Source organism: Sapajus apella, unplaced genomic scaffold (genome assembly GCF_009761245.1).
Source record: "Sapajus apella isolate SASKATOON/1434 unplaced genomic scaffold, GSC_monkey_1.0 scaffold122, whole genome shotgun sequence".
Taxonomy (NCBI): Eukaryota; Metazoa; Chordata; class Mammalia; order Primates; family Cebidae; genus Sapajus; species Sapajus apella.
The window spans coordinates 7,290,773-7,308,456 of NW_022437062.1; the positions used below are offsets into that span (position 1 = coordinate 7,290,773).

Genomic DNA, 17,684 nt, shown 5'->3' on the forward strand with positions numbered 1-17,684 from the left:
AGTAGAGACGGGGTTTCACCGTGTTGGCCAGGATGGTCTCGATCTCTTGACCTCGTGATCTGCCCGCCTTGGCTGTCTCCTTTTTAAAAGTTTGTTTGCAATTATTAGAGATACTTGGTGATTCCTAGAAATAAGTTACCTGAAAACCTCATTTATTCAGCAAGTAACGTTGAGTCACTACTATTCGTACAGCATATGCTAACAATATAAAATATGTGGGGAGAGCACAATGGCTGAGGTTCTTTTTGATGTTTAATAAGCGAGTGTGTTTTGGGCCAGGTCACTGAAGAACCTTTAGAAGAAGAGACAGAGGACGTTGCAAACCTGTGGAATTCCTTTAATGATGAGGAAGAGGAAGAAGCGATGGTGTTTTTTGTCCTTCAGGAGAGCACTGGGTATATGGCACCAACACTGCGGGCCCTGGCCGTCATCCACACCATCATCTCTCTAGTCTGTGTGGTGGGATACTACTGCCTGAAGGTGAGCTGCTGGCCACTCTGGATCTAATCTGACTCCTTGAGGAAGAAGTATCCTTTTTGAGCGCAGCCAGCCCTTTGCTCTAAGACTCTTGTATTCGTAAAGGTCCTTGTAGGTCCATGGAACAGCAGCAGCAGTGCATTGCCTGGGAGCTGCGTAGACCTGCAGAGTATCGGGCCTTACCCCGGTCTTTTAACTCACAATCTACCACTGAGCGTGATCACGGGGCAATTTGTACGCACTTTCAAGTTTTTGAAGCCTTGCGCTAAGAGTCCCGTTTTGGGTACCTCTTGTTGAATTTCATAGAATGGGTCATCAGGCTAAGTCACATGGAGAGCTAGTCATGAGAGAGTCTTCTGATCTTTTAATTGATGTTGAAATTTTTATAAAAATACTTTTTCATTAGGTTGTAATGATTCAAGATCTCAGAAGAAAGCTTACTGATGTGTTAGTTTTCAGTTATCTATTGCTGCATAACGAACCATTCTAAAACGTAATGGTTTAAGATGACCACTATTTATCTCTCTGATTCTGTGGATGACCGGCACATTTGGGCAGTTCCTCTGTTCAATGAAAAGCCAGCATTTTTTCAGTTGTCTGCAAGCTCAGCTGGGCTGGAGTGGCCAAGATGGCATGTTCCCATGCCTGGCAGCTCAGTGGGGGCACAACTGGAAGAATGGACTCAGCTGGGGTAGCTGGGCCTCTCTCTCCCTCTCCCTCTTTCTCTCCAGGTAGATTCAGAGCATCTCCTTCTCCATGTGGCCTTTCCACGGGATCTCTCCAGTAGGGTAGCTGCACTTCTTGCATGATGGCTTGGGTTTCCAAAAAGAGCATGGAGGAGGAAGCTGCTGGCCCTTCCTAAGTCTTAGGCCCAGAATGGGTACAGTGTCCTTTCCATTGCATTCTGTTGTTTAAGGCAAGTCACTTGGCCATCCCAGATTCATTGTTGCATGGTAGAGGGGAGAGGCGCTACACAAAGGCATGAATTCCAGGAGGCCTGGTTCCTCGGGGCCATATTCAGAACCACTACAGTTATGTCAATCTTTAGTCATTCAGCTTTTGGTGTTCCAAGTCCAGTTCTAGTTCTGCTACATCATAATTTTGTTTTTCTCACTGCTTTTCTCATTAAATTTTTTCTTCCTTCTCTTCAGTAGGAAGTCTTCTTAAGTACAGCAAGCCATCTTCTTCCTGGGAAGAGTCCAGGAAATATTTTCCTATCTTGTGGTTCTTTCTTCCCCCAGTGAACTATAGTGTCGTGTAGGAAGTCCAGCTACCGTGCTGAAGAGATTTTGTGCCCTGGGTTACACTAAGGGCTCCTCCATTGCAACTATGAAAGTGCAAATTCTGAAGCCAGGCTTCTTGGGTTGAACTCACAGCTCTGCCACTGAAACTCCCAGTCCTCTCTCTTCTCATACGTAAAAATAAGTATTGTTTTGGCCGGGCGCGGTGGCTCAAGCCTGTAATCCCAGCACTTTGGGAGGCTGAGGTGGGTGGATCATGAGGTCAAGAGATCGAGACCATCCTGGCCAACATGATGAAACCGCGTCTCTACTAAAAATACAAAAAATTAGCTGGGCATGGTGGCGCGTGCCTGTAATCCCAGCTACTGAGGAGGTTGAGGCAGGAGAATTGCCTGAACCCAGGAGGCGGAGTTTGCGGTGAGCTGAGATCGCGCCATTGCACTCCAGTCTGGGTAACAAGAGTGAAACTAGCTAGGCGTTTGGCACACGCCTGTAGTCCCAGCTACTCAGGAGGCTGAGGTGGAAGAATCGCTTGAACCCAGGAGGCAGAGGTTACAGTGAGCCGAGACTGCACCACTGTGCTCCAGCCTGGCGACAGAGCAAGACTCCATCTCAAAAAAAAAAAAAAAGTATTGTTTTAAAGTTGCTGGGAGGATTAAATATAGTGGTCTGTGTAAATGTATTCAGAACATGTAGTAAACTCTTAAGCATATTAGCTGCTGCTCCTTAGTTTGACATCCTAGAGCTTAGCTTATGAAATGGAGTACAGACTATACTGTGAGCTGGAGAAAACGGAAAGTAACACTATTTAGCAAGTAAAGAGTATGGAAGTTCTGCTTATGAGAGTATACAAACTTCTAGAAGATTGAAGGGGAATAGTTGGAATCCCAGAGATAAGCACCACTCTACAACTTGATATTACTATTGTTCTTCAGAGTCATTCAAAACAGCAGGCCTCGCCTCGCACATCATCTGTTTACTAACAGTGACCATCAATTCTGCACAGTGTGCCATGGCTGCTAGCCTTTGGCACCTTCCTGTCATGAGTTTTTGACTTTATCAGTGTTATTTCATTGTTTTAAAGAATAACAGGTAGAAAAACATTGTTTTTAAAGAAAAACGAGAGGTAACTCTTTACACATCACTGTCTGAATTTTGTTCTTTCGTTTCGGACAAAAGCAATGTGGGGTACATGCGTATCATGAGTCTGGAGATGAAGCTCTCAAGGATGTTGCCAGGTAGCGAGTGGCATCTCAGCTAGAGATGGGATGAGAAGTTTGTCTGGCTAGAGCAGCTGTGTCAATTGTGACTTCTCATTGCCTGGGATTTCAGCAGTAGCCTCTGGCCTCATTAACTCTGCCCCATGTTTGGAGTGTGTGTGCGCTTAGTGATGGTTACGCCAAGTGGATTATTTTCCAATCCCTTTCTGTGTTCCCCTTTGGAGGCAGGTCCTTATAGCCATAAATCTATTCCTAGTCTAATTTTAAACTTACAATTATAAAAGAATGGAGAGTGATGGGAGGAAATAAGTATGCCACTACCTGGACGGAGCTCCTTACGGAAAGAATCTCAGGAAGGAAACTTCACTACAGACAGACTGAATCCTCTCATTCTATCAAACCATGTTTCATTAACTGACGTCAAAGCCATGAGATAAATATGGCCCTGTATGTTGAAGGGAGTTGGAACATTTCATCACATTCCCGTGGCTGGCTGATCTATTCTAGAATGGTTTATTGTCCTTTCTAAATCTTGGTTCAACTCCAGTCGAGGAGTCTTAGGAGACTTGACTCATTCAGCCCTGGGCTCATCTAGGCATGGCCTGCACACTAGTAAGGGCCAAAAAGTCTAGTCTGTATTAATATTAGGTATTGACTCAAATCAGATCAGCTTTAAAGAGGTAGGTATTTAGCCACAGAGATTCATTTGGCTTCAAGCCCACAACTACGCCGCCTAAGAATCCCACTGTAAGGAGACTGCTGCCCTGAAGTTGGAAGGTTAATTTGTGACAAGTACCTGGCAGCAGGTGCTTTAATCACAAAGCCTGCTCTGTGTAACCATTGTGTTCCCAATCCTAGGTCCCTTTGGTAGTATTCAAAAGGGAAAAAGAAGTAGCCAGGAAGCTGGAGTTTGATGGCCTATATATCACCGAACAGCCATCCGAAGATGACATCAAGGGGCAATGGGACCGCTTGGTGATCAACACACCGTAAGTGTCCCTCTACCCCAACTTAAAGAGGAGACAGAGTCTCTACTGTAAATAGAATAACTCTTTCCTCCTGGCCTTAAAACTGGTTAATATAAATGTTCTTCTGGTTTCTGGGACTTTTCTCCCTTGCCTCTTCAATAAAGCCACTTACTGCCCATTAAATACTTATATAGACGTCTATTAGTTTAACAGTGGACAGAAGATATTATCAGAAGGTACCGAGTATATTTTATTTAGACGGGACAGTCCAGTACAATATTGCTTAAACTAGTTTTCCATGTTCGAGTCACACAGTGTTTCCAGGGCGTAAGTTGCCCAGAAGGCTAGAGATCAACTTGATCAGCTTCAGCTTCTCCATAGCCTTCCATGGCACAGCAGTCCTGTAATTGTGCCATCTCTGAAGTCTTCTTCTTAACCAAATAGGCTACTTGGTAAGAGACCTCCTCTTAACATAAGATTGAGAAGCACTTACATGGGCAGGTAAATAGAGCTGACTGGTACGGATGTGAAGACCTGTAGAGGCAACCTTTCCTTCCCGTAGGTAGGTGGCTCTGTGCTGGGAAGGAGCAAGAGCACTGATTGTCAGGTGACACCAAGTCAGCTCTGAAGCTTAGTGGTCTGTGAACTTGCACAAGGTAATCAAACATTCTCAGCCTTAGTTTTTCCTCAGTAATAGAGGGATGAGAGTATCACCTCCTACAGTCCTGGGAGGATTAATGAATGTATGTCAAGTGCTTGGCAAATACCTGGAACATGACAGGCATTAAGCTGTTACTCATTCTCTTTCCCCTAACTATTCAAAAACTGGCCATCATTAGCAAATTGTCATGCTCTCATGGCAGTTGATTCACAAAGTAAGTGACAGTTTCAACATAATGTGGTAAAAGAAAAGAAATAGGGCCAACAAAGTTGACTGTGTTGAAACTCTTTGGTGTGCCAATTAAGATAGGCATGTTAAGAAGCAAGCATCCTGACTCCAGGGGAAAAAAACTGTGTCCTATCCAAAGATGATCAGGCAAACTGAGAAGGAGCTCTGCAACGGTACAGCTAAGCATATTTCTTTATAGTCTCCAGAAAAGGAAGGCTCTTCTCTTAGAGGGGGGAAAATGTGAACAGGGCCATCTTCACATCTTAAGTCTGTCCCTGCCTGCAGGTCCCGTGCCAATCTTCTCACACAAGGAAAAACAGTACTAAGCACTGTCTCTGACCCTTTGTCCTTACGTTACAGAAACCTTGGACACTATTAAATAGTTGAATCCTGTGGCAAGCTTTGTGCAAACATCAGCAATGCTTGTGTCTGTCATACAAGGAGATATGGCCTAAAAGTCCCAGTAAGAAGGCAGTTCACTTTCTAGAAATACATCCTAAAGAGACAGTGAGACAAGTACACTAAAATGTCCCAACAAAGGTATTTGCCAATATTCTTAGAGTAGCTTAAACATCCATGAGTAGGAAACACATAAATAGCTTTTTAAAAAAATTTTAGATAGACCAATGTTTAATGTTTTTCAGAATAATGGCATCATAGTACATGTTCATGTTTTATAACATGCTTTTTTTCAGTTAACTATATGTCATGGAGAGCTTTTTAAAAATTTTTTTTGTATTGCTAAGCACACATAAATAAGAACATATAAAATATATATGTACATTTTATAGTATAATTACAAACCAAAACGGTTACAACATTATTGAGAACTTTAAAAATCCTCTGTATTGCCAGGTGTGGTGGCTCACGCCTGTAATTTCAGCATTTTGGGAGGCCAGGGTGAGTGGATCGCCTAAGGTCAGGAACTTGAGACCATTCTGGCCAACATGGTGAAACCCCGTCTCTACTAAAAATACAAAAATTAGCTGGGCATGGTGGCACACACCTATAATCCTAGCTACTCAGGAGGCTGAGACAGGAGAATCGCTTGAACAGACAGAGATTGCACTCCAGCCTGAGTGACGAGAAACTCCATCTTCCCGTCCTACAGCTATCTACATTTTTGATGTTCATTAGTGGTAATATTAATAATTAGCGATCAGTGATATTAATTAGTGATATTCATTCTCCTGCTTTATAGTTTTTCCAGTTAGGTATTTGTCCCTAAATATATTGCTCTATTTTGACTATTTTGAACTTTATATAAATGAAATTATACTATATATATTATACTGTCACTTGAATTTTTTTTTTTTTTTTGAGGTGGAGTCTCTGTCGCCCAGGCTGGAGTGCAGTGGTATGATCTCAGCTCACTGCAAGCTCTGTCTCCTGGGTTCAAGTGATTCCTCTGCCTGAGCCTCTTGAGTAGCTGGGACTGCAGGTGTGCACCACCATACCCAGCTATTTTTTTTTTTTTTTTTTTTTGTATTTTAGTAGAACTGGGGTTTTACCAGGTTCGCCAGGATAGTCTTAATCTCCTGACCTCGTGATCTGCCCACCTCAGCCTCCCAAAGTACTGGGATTACAGGCATGAGCTACCACACGTGGCCACTTGAAAGACTTTTAGCATTATATTTGGGAACTCACCTGTGTTGATGTATGTAGATATAACTGTTCATTTTCAAAGCTGTAGATTTTTCTATTATGTATGTTATCACATTTATCAGTTTTCCTGACAGTAGGTATTTCAACTTTTCTGTTTCTGGCTCTTATAAACAGTGCTAACAGTGAGCATTCTCATACCTGATACACAAGTAGAATTTCTCTAGAGTATAGACACAGGAGAGAAAGTTGCTGAATAGTAGCATATGCAAAATGTTTGTTCCAATTTTTACTCCAAACAGTACTTTAGGAGAGTTTCTACTTTGCTTCTTTGTCAGCACTTATTATTGGCAGATAATTTTGCTCATCTGGTAGGCATATAACGGAACCTCATTGTACATCTCCCTGATTACTAAATGGGTTGAGCATCTTGTACTTTTTCCCTGAACATTCATGTATAGATACAGTCTTTATTTATATACTTTCCTTCTGAAGGTCTTTTTTTTTTTTTTTTTTTTTTGAGACGGAGTTTCGCTCATGTTACCCAGGCTGGAGTGCAATGGCGCTATCTCGGCTCACCGCAACCTCCGCCTCCTGGGTTCAGGCAATTCTCCTGCCTCAGCCTCCTGAGTAGCTGGGATTACAGGCACACACCACCATGCCCAGCTAATTTTTTTGTATTTTTAGTAGAGACGGGGTTTCACCATGTTGACCAGGATGGTCTCGATCTCTTGACCTCGTGATCCACCCGCCTCGGCCTCCCAAAGTGCTGGGATTACAGGCGTGAGCCACCGCGCCCAGCCCTTCTGAAGGTCTTTATGCCACACTTTAAGTACTAGTAACAAGTAAAATGTTTTCTACCTTCAAGGAGTTTGCATACCTAGTCAGAGGATAAGAAATTCAGAATGCTCACGTGAAGGTAAGACCATATCTGTGGAAAGGTCATGCCCAGAGCCTGTGGTCCTCAACCCTTCAGCATCAGTCGTGGAATCCTCTGCTTAGGACAAAACACGACCAGGCTGAGTTGTATGTTACAGACCATTTGTATAAAGGATTTAGGAGAAAGGAGATATCAGTCTGGCAGAGAAAGCATGGCTGGTTTTTATTTATTTTCAATTTAAATGCAATGCATGAAAAAAATCAAGTAGCAACGTACAAGGAAGTCAAAATAATTGTTATTTTCATCCCCCAGAGATAAAATGCTAGCAATTTACTCTGTAACACCAGCATTTGTTTTCACTTTCAAGTGACATTTAAATATTTAAGACAAACTGCTTTAACAAACCAAAAACAACCTTTTTATTTGTTTTTAACGCTGCCACCCTGTTGGGGGAGAGGTGGTGTTTGCTGGGATTATTTTTCTGAGACGTCAGTGAACAGTGGGAGGGCTCTAAAGGCCAGAGGCTCCTAGGCTGTAATCCAGCCTTACAAGGAACCCCCACAGGAAGGATTCAGTAATTCTGGATAGGAACAAAATATCTTTAATGGTTTTTTGCCAACATTCCTGAAGATTAGAGTTCTTTCTTAACAATATGAAATATTTGCAGTGGAGCTGGTACAAGCTACAGACAGAAGAAAGATCATCTCTCTGGGGATGGTACAGAACAAGGAACCATCTCCAAGAAAGAGAGGGATCCAACTCCCTGAGGAAAGCAGGCCCTGGGCATTACTTGGGAATAGAAAATAGAGTGGAAAAGCTCTCAGGTTAAAAAAATTCAATAGAAATAAACTAAAGGTGATTCCCAGACTGGAAACTTCATAGAGTTAGGGACTTTGTACTTTCCACCACATGAAACATCCCTTATTCCCATTGTCTACCCCAGTAGCTGACATTAAGTGGCGACTCACTGAATGGAATGCATGTGTTTTCTGTAGCATTTTGTTTCTGGTTATACTGGGATCAGGGAAAGGATTTAGAAATATATATCTGTCTCTATGTAATCTGTCCTCAGAAATCTTGGCTCCAAACCATAATTGAGGCAGAACCTGCCCGGTGGCTTTCCAGGTGTTTCAGAAGTCAATATAAAGTAGTGAGACCTGTGATGACGCTGAACTTCAATCAGATTTTGAATTATTTAGTGAGCAGGACAGAAACCAAAAAGATCATAGATCCAGGAACTCAAACTGAAAAGTTTCTTGATGTGCTTTCCTTGATGTTAAGAACGAAGAACCTACCTTTTTCATTTTCTTTTTCAGATCTTTTCCTAATAACTATTGGGACAAGTTTGTAAAGAGAAAGGTATGCTTTGTCAGTGGGGGTGAGTGCCACGATCACAAAGACATGTGCTGTATGTTTTTTAAGTTCTCCACATACAAACATGAGTAAATGTGATGCCACTTTTATGATAGTGTCTCAAGAAGAGTAAGTCACACAGAAGGGGCTGGATATGAACACACGTAGGCTTTTGGCTTCATTCATACACTCATCTGCCTTAAGCAAGTTAACAGAGTCCTCACTGTTTTCTGCATAGATGTTTTCTCCCCTGCAAAAAGATACCACTATCAGCTTTTAAAAAATTATCATTTAATTGTCTTTATTGCTTCTTTTTTTTCTGGGTTTTTTCTCTTTTTTCTGTATTTTGAACTATGTCTTAATCTACCCCTTGGAAGAGCCCACAGGGCAGCAAAGCTCTGAAGACCCCAGAGCTAGAGAAGATTTGGTGGCGGCTTGTGGCCTGAGCTCACCCTGTCATCCTTTGCTTCAGGTGATCAACAAGTATGGAGATCTCTACGGAGCAGAACGCATTGCTGAACTTCTGGGTTTGGACAAAAATGCTCTTGACTTTAGCCCAGTAGAAGAGACCAAAGCAGAGGCGGCCTCTCTGGTGTCATGGTACATAAAGCTTAGGAGTTAAAATCCAAAGCAGCTCAAATAGATCTTTCGCTTTTCCATTCCTCTTCAGTTGCTCAAGGGAAAAATTACAAGTGTGTTTTTGTTCTCTCAGGCTCTGGTCTGGCTTAGGTGTTTCTTCTAGGTTCTAATATATTGGGAAAGCACTGCTTTAAAAATTTGAAGAATAGGCTGGGCGCGGTGGCCCACACCTGTAATCCCAGCACTTTGGTAGGCCAAGGCGGGCGGATCATGAGGTCGAGATTGAGACAATCCTGGCCAACGTGGTGAAACTTTGTTCTACTAAAAATACAAAAATTAGCTGGCCGTCATGGCGCCCACCTGTAGTCCCAGCTACTTGGGAGGCTGAGGCTGGAGAAGTACTTGAACCTGGGAGGCAGAGGTTGGGAGTGAGTCAAGATCCTGCCACTTAACTCCAGCCTGGCAACAGAGCAAGACTCTGTCTCAAAAAAAAAAAAAAAATTTGAAGACCAATACATTTTTATGCTTTACAGAGCTGAAAGAGAAAGACTAATTAAAATTTCAGGCTGAGCCACGTGCCGTGGCTCACACCTGTAATCCTAGCACTTTGGGAGGCCAAGGCGGGTGGATCACAAGGTCAGGAGTTCAAGACCAGCCTGGCCAACATAGTAAAACCCTGTCTCTACTGAAAATACAAAAAAAGTTAGCCAGGTAGAGTAGCAGGTGCCTGTAGTCCCAGCTACTTGGGACGCTGAGGCAGGAGAATCACTTGAACCCACGAGGCGGACGTTTCAGTGGGCCGAGGTCACACCACTGCAGTCCATCCTGGGTGACAGAGTGAGACTTCGTTTCAAACAAACAAACAAAAAAATCAGGCTGTGTGATTCAGCTGTTCTCTGTCTCATGGGGAACACATACAACTTGATAAAGCTGAGAGCCATATTTAGGTTATTAAACCTGAGAGAAAAAAACTTTTTCCCCCTTATTAAGCACTTTAGTACCTCTTGACATTTATAAGTTTTAAAATTACTGTTCTTCTCTAGGCTAAGTTCCATTGACATGAAGTACCATATCTGGAAGCTTGGAGTTGTTTTTACTGATAACGTAAGTATTGCACCTTGAAAAACAAAATTCTGTACCCCAGGTTCAGGGATGCCACTGAGAAGCAAGCTATGGAGAATGCCCAGAAAGATTCAGGGATTGCTTATCAAAGGCCAAAGTCTTACACGTCCTGGGGGACACTTACACGATGGTGTAAGGTAGATAGGGCTCACTTAGCAATTCTTGGGCCAGCTCACAGCACCTCAGCACCTCAACCCCCGCTATCCTCAGTTTGTCCCCCAAAATAAGAAAAAAATGGTTTAATGAGCACATATCAGGCAAAAATACTTAAACTGCTTTCTTCCATCCCCAGTCCTTTCTCTACCTTGCCTGGTATACAACCATGTCAGTTCTGGGCCACTACAATAACTTCTTCTTTGCTGCTCACCTGTTGGATATCGCAATGGGCTTTAAGACACTCAGGACCATTCTGTCATCTGTAACTCACAACGGCAAACAGGTATGGTTTCTACTGATGCAGAACAGAATGAACTTATATATGCTTAGGGGAAAAAAAATGATCAGCAGGTAGTATACAGTGTATGACAGGAAGGAATGTGTCATGGTGTATAATGTACTTTTCTTGGCCAAATGCTTGAACTAATAGTGATTGTTTTTGCAAAATTGTGGAAAATTAAAAATATAGCTGCAACCATCATGTAGAAAGCATAAGACCTTGATTCAGTAAGCACTGACATTAAGATGAACCAGGGAAGGAGTGAGGTGATAGATACATCAGAATAACCTTGGAGATCTTTTTAAGGTCTACCCCTTCCTTCCTGAATCTGATATACTCCCTGGGGGTTAGCAAGTAGACATACTGTACACACAAAACTCCCCAGGTACTTCTGATATCGGCATCCAATTAAGAACCAATGACTTCAGATACACACACACATATAATGTATATGGTTGTTACATATGATACACATAGTACACATTATAGTACATATATAAGATAGTTAATACTATAATTATATAGTTTATACTATATAATTATATAGTTTATATTATATATATAGTTAAGGAATTGACTCTGACAATATATAGAAGATTAGATATTGATTAGACTGGATATAGAATGGCTGTAGCCATACTAAAATCTAATGGCTTGTCCTTATCTACATATTCAAACTGTTTAACATTTCATTCCTCATTAAGTACAAGAGACATGCTCATCGTTTTTGATGGCTGCATAATATTCCATGGTGTATATGTACCACATTTTCCCTGTCCAGTCTATCATCGATGGGCATTTGGGTTTGTTCCAGGTCTTTGCTATTGTAAACAGTGCTGCAATGAACATTCGTGTCCACGTGTCCTTATAGTAGAACGATTTACAATCCTTTGGATATATACCTAGTAATGGGATTGCTGGGTCAAATGGAATTTCTAGGTCCTTGAGGAATCACCACACTGTCTTCCACAATGGTTGAACTAATTTACACTCCCACCAACAGTGTAAAAGTGTTCCTATTTCTCCACATCCTCTCCAGCATCTCTCCAGATTTTTTAACGATCGCCATTCTAACTGGCGTGAGATGGTATCTCAATGTTGTTTTGATTTGCATTTCTCTGATGACCAGTGATGATGAGCATTTTTTCATATGTTTGTTGGCCTCACGTATGTCTTCTTTTGTAAAGTGTCTGTTAATATCCTTTGCCCACTTTTGAATGGGCTTGTTTTTTTCTTGTAAATCTGTTTTAGTTCTTTGTAAATTCTGGATATCAGCCCTTTGTCAGATGGGTAAACTGCAAAAATTTTTTCCCAATCTGTTGGTTGCCAATTCACCCTAATGACTGTTTCTTTTGCTGTGCAGAAGCTGTGGAGTTTGATTAGGTCCCATTTGTCTATTTTGGCTTTTGTTGTCAATGCTTTTGGTGTTTTGGTCATGAAGTCCTTCCCTACGCCTATGTCCCAAATGGTTTTGCCTAGATTTTCTTCTAGGGTTTTTATGGTATTAGGTCTTATGTTTAAGTCTAATCCATCTGGAGTTAATTTTAGTGTAAGGTGTCAGGAAGGGATCCAGTTTCTGCTTTCTGCACATCACTAGCCAGTTTTCCCAACACCATTTACTAAACAGGCCATCCTTTCCCCATTGCTGGTTTTTGTCTGGTTTGTCAAAGATCGGATGGTTGTAGATATGTTGTGTTGCCTCTGAGGCCTCTGTTCTGTTCCATTGGTCTATATCATTGGCTCTCTGTTTGTCTGTTATGGGTGTATAGGACTGCTTGTGATTTCTGCACATTGATTTTGTATCCTGAGACTTTGCTGAAGTTGCTTATCAGTTTGAGAAGATTTTGGGCTGAGACAATGGGGTCTTCGAGATACACAATCATGTCATCTGCAAATAGAGACAATTTGACTTCTTCCTTTCCTATTTGAATACCCTTTATTTCTTTTTCTTGCCTGATTGCTCTGGCGCCTACTCCCTCTTGTGTCACTCCCTGAAGGCAAACCTCTGATCTTGTTGATCTTCGTATGTCCAGCTCAGTGCCTAGAGAGGTCAGACATGCAGGTCCCGTTACTCCTCACTCACGCCGCTGAACTTAACTCCTAAAGCCTGGAAGTAAGCATGCCCTAGGACACCACAAAGGGCCAGGGCAGATTTCTCCATAACAAAAAGTGTGACTCGGCTCCACCATCATCATTCTTAGAATAACTTCAAAGTTGTGACAGTTATCCAGGGAATGATAACTTATGAAATAGTATAATACAGGGATACCCATCAGTCCAAAGAACCTTTGGGGTTTTCTAAGCAGCAGCATTGTGAAGCGTCAGGTAACAGGTACCTCTGTATAAACACCACCACCACAATATAACCCTCCTCATAGCACCTTCACTATTCAATGCTGAAGTTCTTCTATGTTTTACTTGTGCCAAATCTGATACCCTAGAAATTAGTCTGCTTGGGCTGCCAGAACAAAGTACTACAGCCTGGTATTTTGTTCAACAGAAATGCCTTTTCCACGGTTCTGGAGGCGGTAAGTTTGTATCACAGTGCGAGCAGGGTTGGTCTCTCCGAGGCTGTGGACAGCCACCCTGTCGCTGCTGCTTCCCCTGACAGACCGTACCTTCATGTGTGCCTGTGTCCCAGCTCCTTTTCTTATAAGGACACCAGTGAGATTGGTTGTGGGCCCATCTTAACCTGCATTTAACTTCATCACCTCTTTGAAGGCTGTATCTCCATCTCCAAATGCAGTCACATTCTGAGGTACTGGAGGTCAGGACTTCAGCATATGAATTTGGGGGGCACAATTCAGCCCCTAACACCCCATCATTACTATTTTCTCCCAGTAAGCCCACTTCTCTTTCCCTGTGGTCCCATCTTTCCTCCTCTGTTCACAGCCCAATAGCTTTCTTGGCCACCATCCACCCCTTCCTCATTTCCTCTCCTTGCTGGGCCTCACTGTTCCTCCTCTTTTTCCTGGAGTCTCCCATGAACCTTTCGAGATACAGCTGACCCCACCTCCTTTTCCTTTCCCTGTCCTCTCATTCCTAGTTGGTTCTGACTGTGGGTCTCCTGGCCGTGGTGGTTTATCTGTATACTGTGGTGGCTTTCAACTTCTTCCGAAAGTTCTACAACAAAAGTGAAGACGACGATGAGCCGGATATGAAGTGCGACGACATGATGACGGTGAGGGCCCACCCACTGCGCGGCCACCCCGCCCCTTCGTGCCTTGCTGGGAAGAAGGGCTGAGTGTGGCTGCTCTGGAGAACTAAGTGAGAGCTGTAAAGTTAGTCACAGAGTACAGTAGAGATCAGAGTAGAACACAGGTCCTCGTGTCCTGGGGAGACAGAAGTGATGGAGGTAGGTTTCATTACCACACATCTAAGCCCTGTGGGCAACGCAGCAGCCTGCACAGTGGGCTCATCATTCATCTATTTCTTTTCTGGGGTAAAGATGAGACATTATTATGAATGAACCTGTATCTTAAATTTCCTGGGAGTCGAGCTTTGATTGATTGCTGTCTCTGAGAGCAGAGAGGAAAGTCCCACGAACTGGGATTGAGCACTTGATTTATTTCAGCAAGCCAGTCAGGGATTCTTTCAGGATAGCCATTTGGCTGAAGAACATGACAGCAGCAGGATCAGGTTTGGAAGTCGAGGGGGGGGTCCTGTCAGGCCAGATCCTCGTGAGGAAAAAAGCACTGTCCAGAGTGAGCCAACTTGGCTGCAGCAGCATCTCCAGTTTATTTTGACCAGATTTCAGAAAAAGAACATGCATCTCAGGGACAGTGAACTGCCCAGTCTGCGAGCATCTCCATAAAAGAGGTAACCCTTCTTGACTAAGAACTCTTTCTTGGGCCGAGCACCGTCATGAGACAGCAACACTAGCCCCTAGAGACTGGAATGACCAGCATGTCTTCAGTCTGCCCCTGGCTTTTGATTTTCCAGGTGTAAGACAATCCTTTCTCTGTGAGTCTAACCCATCCCATCAGGTGGAGAGACAGAGGGTGCACTGCTCCGTGAGCCCAGGTGCCTAGATTGGCTCAAACATGCTGAATGGGAGGAGCGCAAAGTTCCATTATCTTTTATCTTCCTGCTGCAGGAATCCCTGCCCTACCAGGTGTAAGGGGAATGCAGATGAAGAAGAGGAGGGGGCCTTTTTGCAGTCTGTAGCCTGAAAGCCAGGCTAACACTCTTAAATGAGGAAAAATTAGTATCTGTCCTAGGCTACACTCACCAAGGCTTAAAGATCTTTTAACTTGTATACACCTTAAATGAATTCTGTTGTATCAAATAGTTAAAACGTTTTTTAAATGGGCCTAAAAATATCTTTTAAAAGCCTAAATATAAAAACAATTTTTCCGTCTTTGTAGATACCAAACTGTCCAGAGAGAGTAGTGGATGGACAGCAGGTCGCAGCATAAATACTGGTACCTCTGAGGAATTCCCCACCCAGGGCTGCCACACTCTGACCAAATCATATGAATGATCTGACCACCTTGCTAAAAACAAACAGAACTGTGACTTTTGCCTAAATTTCCATTGTTTGTTTTTCCTCTCTAGTGTTACCTTTTCCACATGTACGTGGGAGTGAGAGCAGGAGGCGGCATTGGCGATGAAATTGAAGACCCTGCTGGTGATCCTTATGAAATGTATCGCATTGTCTTTGACATTACCTTTTTCTTCTTTGTCATTGTCATCTTGCTCGCCATCATTCAAGGTACGATTGCCAATTCTGTTAAGTAGGAGCAGGGTTTCATCTAGGTTTTTTTGCTTTCTTTCATCTGTGACTTAATTGGTTTATGAAGAAGTGTGTGAATTTATTTATGTACTTGTTAATTTAGCATCTACTATGCCTAAGGCTGTGGCTATACATAAAGCGAAAAACACATCTAGGCACAGTTATAAGAAGCTTAATCCACACAGAGAAACCCCTTCTTTCTGTTCCTCTACTATGAATTATTTCCTCCTTCCTTCTGCTTCTAGGATGTCTCCTATGGCTAGTCTGGTCCTCTTCATTTTCCTCCCAGGCAGGGAAGGAGCAGAGAGCTGGACAGTGCAAGGGACAGGAGGGAAAGAATGACATTTTAGTCAATAGCTTGTCAAGACTGGAGAAAGATGAGGATGAATTTAGCTTGAGTCATGCTGAGCGGAGGAACCTGTAGGACAGGCAGGGGTTGAGGGCTAGGAAGCCAAGGAACTGAGGGGGAACCATGATCCACCTCAATGTCAGAGGGGCTAGGAGAACAGAGAGCCCATCGCACAGATGCACCAAATAGCTAAGCAAAATAGAAAAGTAACCTGGGAGAAGCGGGGAGGAAAGAGTTTCAGGGAGGAGCCAGTAGTTAACAGCACAGCCTAGTGTGGAAAGGTAGACTGAGAAAGAACAACGAGAAACAGCCAGGATGTAACACTTATTTTTCTCATTTTGCTTTGAGTAGGTCACCTTTGACAATTCCCTTTTTTAACAGAATAAAGTGGCTTCTTCCTCTCCCTCTACCCCTGAACCACTACACAGATTGCTTTCCCTTTGTATTTAAAATTCTAGGTCTTATTATTGATGCTTTTGGAGAGCTCAGAGACCAGCAGGAACAAGTGCGAGAAGATATGGAGGTAATGTTGCTCTAAGTTCTAGTCCCAGCTCTATTTTAATATCCTCACAAGCAAATGGATTGTTTAAACAATAGGTTTTACTGTTACTTAGGGCCACTCCTAAGCAAGACCACAGGAGCAGCCACCCTGCTACCTCCTTTACTGTCCTGTAATCGGATCAGCTCCCAGCTAATCATGAGCTCAGTGTGTGGTACTACTGAGTAAATGACTAATACCCAAAAGCATTAGAGAAATTTTTCATTGTCTGTCAATTAAATAGAATCATGACCGTCTTCTCTCCTGCGTATATTATTACGCCTACAAATGCCTTTTCTGCCTCTGTTATTTTTCTTAGACTAAATGTTTCATCTGTGGGATTGGCAATGACTACTTTGACACGACCCCTCATGGTTTTGAAACACATACATTACAAGAGCACAACTTGGCCAATTACTTGTGAGTATTCTTGGTTAACCGAAGTGATGGGAGTTGTAGTGTAAAAAAAGCCCATTATGTCATACAGTTCAGTCTCGGCTGGAAAAAGTGACCTGAAAGGAACTTCCAGAAGTCCCCTAAGCCTGTACCTCTGTCCATAGACTCTGCCTCTCCCACGTGTGACAGACGTGTGCGTGGGCAATCCCTGCTCCTAGCAAAGGCCAGCTCCTCAACCTGATTGGATTCCATCCAATCTCCAGGACACACCCCTCCAGAATTTCTCTTTCTCTGCTGACTTCTCCTCTCATGATATAAAGATGCTTTTTTCTAACCCTAAACAAAGAAAAATCTGTGCCCTCATTTTCACTTCTAGCTATTGCCCTACTTCTTTTTGCCTTTCAGCACAATTGGAAGCTGTCCATGCTCACTCACTGTGTGCAATTTCTCTCCATTTGCCTGTGACCCTCCTACTGGCAGGCTTTCCTCCCCACATCATAAGATTTGGTCTTGTCAAAGAGGCCTGTAACCTGCATGTTGCTAAATTCTGTGGTCAGTTTTCAGGCTTCATCATGTCTGTCCTTTCTCATTAACAGTGAAGCCCTGGCCAGGTGCAGTGGCTCACACCTGTAATCGTAGCACTTTGGGAGGCCAAGGTGAGCAGATCACAAGGTCAGGAGATCAAGGCCATCCTGGCCAACATGATGAAATCTGTCTTTTGTAAAAATATAAAAAATTATCCAGGTGTGATGGCACACACCTGTAGTCCCAGTTACTCGGGAGGCTGAGGCACAAGAATGGTTGAACCCTAGAAGCAGAGGTTGCAGTGAGCTGAGATTGCCCCACTGTACTTCAGCCTGGGCAAAAGAGTAAGACTCCATCTCAAAAAAAAGAAAAAA

The 17,684-nt window shown here is 43.0% G+C and overlaps 1 protein-coding gene across 15 annotated transcripts in view; it reads left to right on the forward strand.

Annotated features, from left to right (window-relative positions):
* RYR3 (ryanodine receptor 3) overlaps positions 1 to 17,684 on the forward strand; it is a 553,391-nt gene that overhangs the window by 531,826 nt on the left and 3,881 nt on the right. For 13 of the 15 annotated variants that reach the window (XM_032261324.1, XM_032261337.1, XM_032261330.1 and 10 more), the window contains 10 exons: positions 280 to 480; positions 3,797 to 3,927; positions 8,594 to 8,636; positions 9,103 to 9,230; positions 10,253 to 10,313; positions 10,624 to 10,770; positions 13,814 to 13,948; positions 15,325 to 15,481; positions 16,310 to 16,374; positions 16,709 to 16,809. In XM_032261324.1, the coding sequence (XP_032117215.1) occupies positions 280 to 480; positions 3,797 to 3,927; positions 8,594 to 8,636; positions 9,103 to 9,230; positions 10,253 to 10,313; positions 10,624 to 10,770; positions 13,814 to 13,948; positions 15,325 to 15,481; positions 16,310 to 16,374; positions 16,709 to 16,809 (1,169 nt within the window). The other 2 variants (XR_004263777.1, XM_032261338.1) reach the window with 2 other exon arrangements.